The sequence below is a fragment of the Morone saxatilis genome, unplaced genomic scaffold (assembly GCF_004916995.1).
Source record: "Morone saxatilis isolate NCDOM2014 unplaced genomic scaffold, NCSU_SB_2.0 Contig16, whole genome shotgun sequence".
In the NCBI taxonomy this organism is placed as follows: Eukaryota; Metazoa; Chordata; class Actinopteri; family Moronidae; genus Morone; species Morone saxatilis.
Window position 1 is genome coordinate 1,094,393 of NW_023339718.1, and position 3,775 is coordinate 1,098,167.

Below are 3,775 nucleotides of genomic sequence, written 5' to 3' on the forward strand. Positions count from 1 at the left end.
ATATCAGGAAAACTTATCTCTGATCAGTATTCACAGGAAATAATCTGCTCAAAATTCATCCAAATTGCTTGTTTAACACAAACTTCCTGCAGTCATTGGGTTCACTATTTAGGTTCATCGTACAGTTCATCAGTTGTTCTGTACTGTTATTGTTATGAACTTCATATAAGATGAAATATCCATAAGATGTGTCACTTGGTCAGGTGTTGACAGTTTACTCAATGATAGAAAAGGGGTCCTCTACATAACACACAAATCTCTGACTAACTAACTGTCGGTAGTCAGCTTGTATTGTGGGTAATGTAGGCAACCCGGTTTTGACAAGGAAGAACACGTGCAAGGAAAAAAGACAATATCTCTTGATTCTGTTGCACTGGGGTACTCTTCTAAAGGAGAGGAGTGTTTGTGTGTTTGTGGTACCTACCCGTGTAGATGCGAGCCAGGCTGTATGCCAGGTCTCTGGCTGCTAGCTCCAGGTAGCCGGGTCCTCTGGTAGCTGCTACCTGAAAAAAGTCCTCCAGTTCAGAGAGAGCACTGTCCACTGCTTTGACTGCTGGGGCCAGTGAGGAAACACTTGATGCACCTGCAAGCAGGGACTACAAGGAGGAAAAGTACATAACACATTCCTGTTAAACTGTCATAGCTTAGTTACTGAACTTGTTTGACAGGATTATTCCCTGACCCTGTACCTTGGCGTGGGTGACGTAAGCATGAAGAACCATTCCTGAGCTACGAGCAACACAGCGCAGCACATCCAGAGACAGGACATTTGTGGTTCCTTCCCAAATACTCAACACCTGAGAGAGAGAGAGAGAGAGAGAGGGGTGAGCTTCAAAATAGCAAAAACCTTAAATAACTTGATTTTTATGTATTGACCTCACCTGTGCATCACGAAGTAGTCCAGGCAATCCGGTGTCCTCGATGTAGCCCTGTCCACCGAAGCTCTCCAAACCCTCCGACACCACAGCCACCGCCTGAGACAAAAACAACAAGTATGGTAAGGGTCGCTATCAAAACAGCGAGTTTCTAGACAGTTTATCACATTCGTATAAGAACTTCACCTGCTTCCCAGTGTACAGTTTGACCACAGGAGTGAGCAGACGCAGCAGGTGCGTATCAAGCTGCGTCGCCATGCCGCTTTCCTCTCGGCCCAACAGGCGACACACATCCATCACCAGAAGGAACGCTCCTCGAGTCTCCACCTGTCCAATGTCAGCAGGAGCAAACATTAGTGAGGCATGTTGGGAAACACTGTGTAGAGTTTGTGTAGTTTCTTCACCCGCTGGCAGCTTACCTCCATCCTAGCGAGAGTCTGTATGTGCAGTGGGTGGTCTTTAAGAAGCTTTCCAAAGGCAGTGCGGCGAGTGGCATAGTCACGAGCTAACTGGACCACCCTGTGATCACACACATTATTAATCAGTTTAGTTATGGCTCGTTTTAAGAAATGAGTGCGGGATGCAGTGCAATAGTCTGAGTAGCATCCTGCCTTCTCATTGCGGCTGCTGCAGAGACGCTGTTGTGGATCCGTGTTATAGTCAGCATGTTGGCTATGGAGGCCACACCTCTCCCTTCCTCTGAGAGCTGTAAGTGTAAAGAAGGAATACAGATTTTTATGTATTCATACAAAAAACCGTTTAGTGGGCATTTTTGCCGATCTGGTGCGTTATATTTTAACACTCCTAGAATTGATTGGATCAACTTCAGATTTGGTCATTGCAATCTAAAGACAATCACGATTAAAAGTTGTGCTACCTGTGACTGTGTCAAACGGCATGGCGCCAAATTTATCGTCATGAAACAGGAAGTTATCATAACTTCAGTGTACTTTGTGTTATAAATCAGAGAAAGTGTCTGCAGTTTATCATTATTGCAATAAATGACGATGTGTAACTGACCCTGTGTGCCTGCAGGCCGTCCAGCAGTAACTCAGCAGTCGGCATCTGTCTTGTGCCCAGCTTGTCCTTCAGTCTCTGAACCTCTATTCCCTTCAGCCGGCCTTCCTCATCTCTACTCACCTCTGCGTAGAACAAAGACAAACCCCTGCTACCCTGTGGGACAGAGTCAAGCAATGAAATCACTTTGTAAGTGATTGAGGAAGAGTGATGACTGATGATAGAGGAGTGTCAGCAGTACCGGTGTGGTTGCTCCTGTTCTGTCCTGAATTCGGGCCAATGTGAGAGTCATGTCTGCGTCTGTAGCAGAGGTGAACCACTTGAAGCCATGTAGTTTGTATGAACCATCGGTCTGGGGAACAGCCACCGTCTCTGTGCCACTGCCTGAGGAAACGCAAGACATGAAGAGACACATGATGGATTAATAATTAAGTGTTACTCAAGTAACAATTAAGTATCACTGGGCCATAAGTGGATAAAATAACATTTTCTTGAGTTCTTATGATACTGGTTCATGTAAGAGAACCGTCAGAGTCACTACTGACCCACGTCAGATCCTCCCTGTCTTTCCGTCATCCACTGTCCAGACGTCCAGAAACGTTCAGGCTGACGGGTTGTCAGACGACTGTAGGCTTCATCTGTTGGCCACGAAACACCTATAGACTTCACATACACAGCCAGAAAAAAGGTTACTGGGAGAAATCAGAATGCTTGTACTTGTGTTGCAATAATCGGACTCTAAAACCCACATTTACACACAGCTGTTCAATAACCATACTGTTCCCCTAGCTGCTACAACACACCATATTTCTTCAGTGTGTAAGTGATGTATGATGAAGCAGTGACAAGATCACAGAGGACAGTTTTTGCTTACAATGAGCCATTTTGGATAAAGCTACACATTTTTGCCTTCATACTGCATGAAAAACAGGCTTCTTGTTTACATCTAAAGAATTTAGGTTACTGCAAAAACCAACAATAATCTGGTTACAACAACTACTACAACTCAGCTATTGTTAAATTAACACAATGTATTGAGCAAAATAACAATGGTTTGTTTCAGACATAAAAGTCTACAACGTTAGTCAGATCATTTGTTTTTCTGACAAACCTGGATGACTTTAGCAGCGCCGTCAGTCATGGCCAGAGGACAGGTGTAGAGACCAGAGGAGGGAGAGAAGATGTACAACTTGCTCATTTGGTACACACGACTGGAACACACACACAAGCACAAACATTTAGAACAACTTATCCTATCAGAAAAAAAGTTGAATGAACTGAAATATGAATTAAACCAAAAAAGGAAGTACAACCATCTCCTAACCTCCACTCCCCAAATGACCTCTCATAGCCGATAGCGACCAGTCCTTCCTGTGCCGACAGCTCTTTCATGCGTTTCCAGGCCGGGGAGGTCACAATATGGTCCACTCTGCAACCCCAGGGGTCAAAGTGCACCAGCCGTGGTGGCGTAACCTCACACTCTCTGCCCCAGTCATCCACCTCATTGGCCACACGTTCTCCAAATGCACACAGGTCTGAGAAAGCTGCCTGTGAACAAGTATATGCACAAATATCCACACAGATTGTCATTTGCATCCTAAATAGTCGATGGAAATGACAGTCAGTATAATTTTCAACTCATCAACCGTTAGAGTATAATTCAAATTTTATTGAACAAATCTTCTAATGATAACAGATTTTTTTTTAAAAACAAAAAACTCAAAATGCACTGTTAAATTATTATGCACAACAGAGATCAAAACATTTTAAAGGTTGTAAAGAGAACTAAAATGGTAATTTGTTGAATTTGCAGCATCAGGAGATCATATTTACAGAAATCAAAAAAAAAAATCTTAACAGGCCAAGTTACATGTTAACATAAG

General features: G+C 43.6%; 1 protein-coding gene across 3 annotated transcripts in view; it reads right to left on the reverse strand.

Moving 5' to 3' along the window:
• Nucleotides 1–3,775, reverse strand: part of LOC118326061 (acyl-CoA dehydrogenase family member 11-like) — a 6,836-nt gene that overhangs the window by 734 nt on the left and 2,327 nt on the right. For all 3 annotated transcript variants that reach the window (XM_035658960.1, XM_035658959.1, XM_035658961.1), the window contains 11 exons: nucleotides 3,217–3,440; nucleotides 3,004–3,103; nucleotides 2,438–2,555; nucleotides 2,134–2,276; nucleotides 1,896–2,048; nucleotides 1,487–1,581; nucleotides 1,295–1,394; nucleotides 1,062–1,202; nucleotides 882–974; nucleotides 690–797; nucleotides 425–596 (listed from right to left, as the gene is read on the reverse strand). In XM_035658960.1, the coding sequence (XP_035514853.1) occupies nucleotides 425–596; nucleotides 690–797; nucleotides 882–974; nucleotides 1,062–1,202; nucleotides 1,295–1,394; nucleotides 1,487–1,581; nucleotides 1,896–2,048; nucleotides 2,134–2,276; nucleotides 2,438–2,555; nucleotides 3,004–3,103; nucleotides 3,217–3,440 (1,447 nt within the window). The remainder of the gene's footprint in view (nucleotides 1–424; nucleotides 597–689; nucleotides 798–881; nucleotides 975–1,061; nucleotides 1,203–1,294; nucleotides 1,395–1,486; nucleotides 1,582–1,895; nucleotides 2,049–2,133; nucleotides 2,277–2,437; nucleotides 2,556–3,003; nucleotides 3,104–3,216; nucleotides 3,441–3,775) is intronic.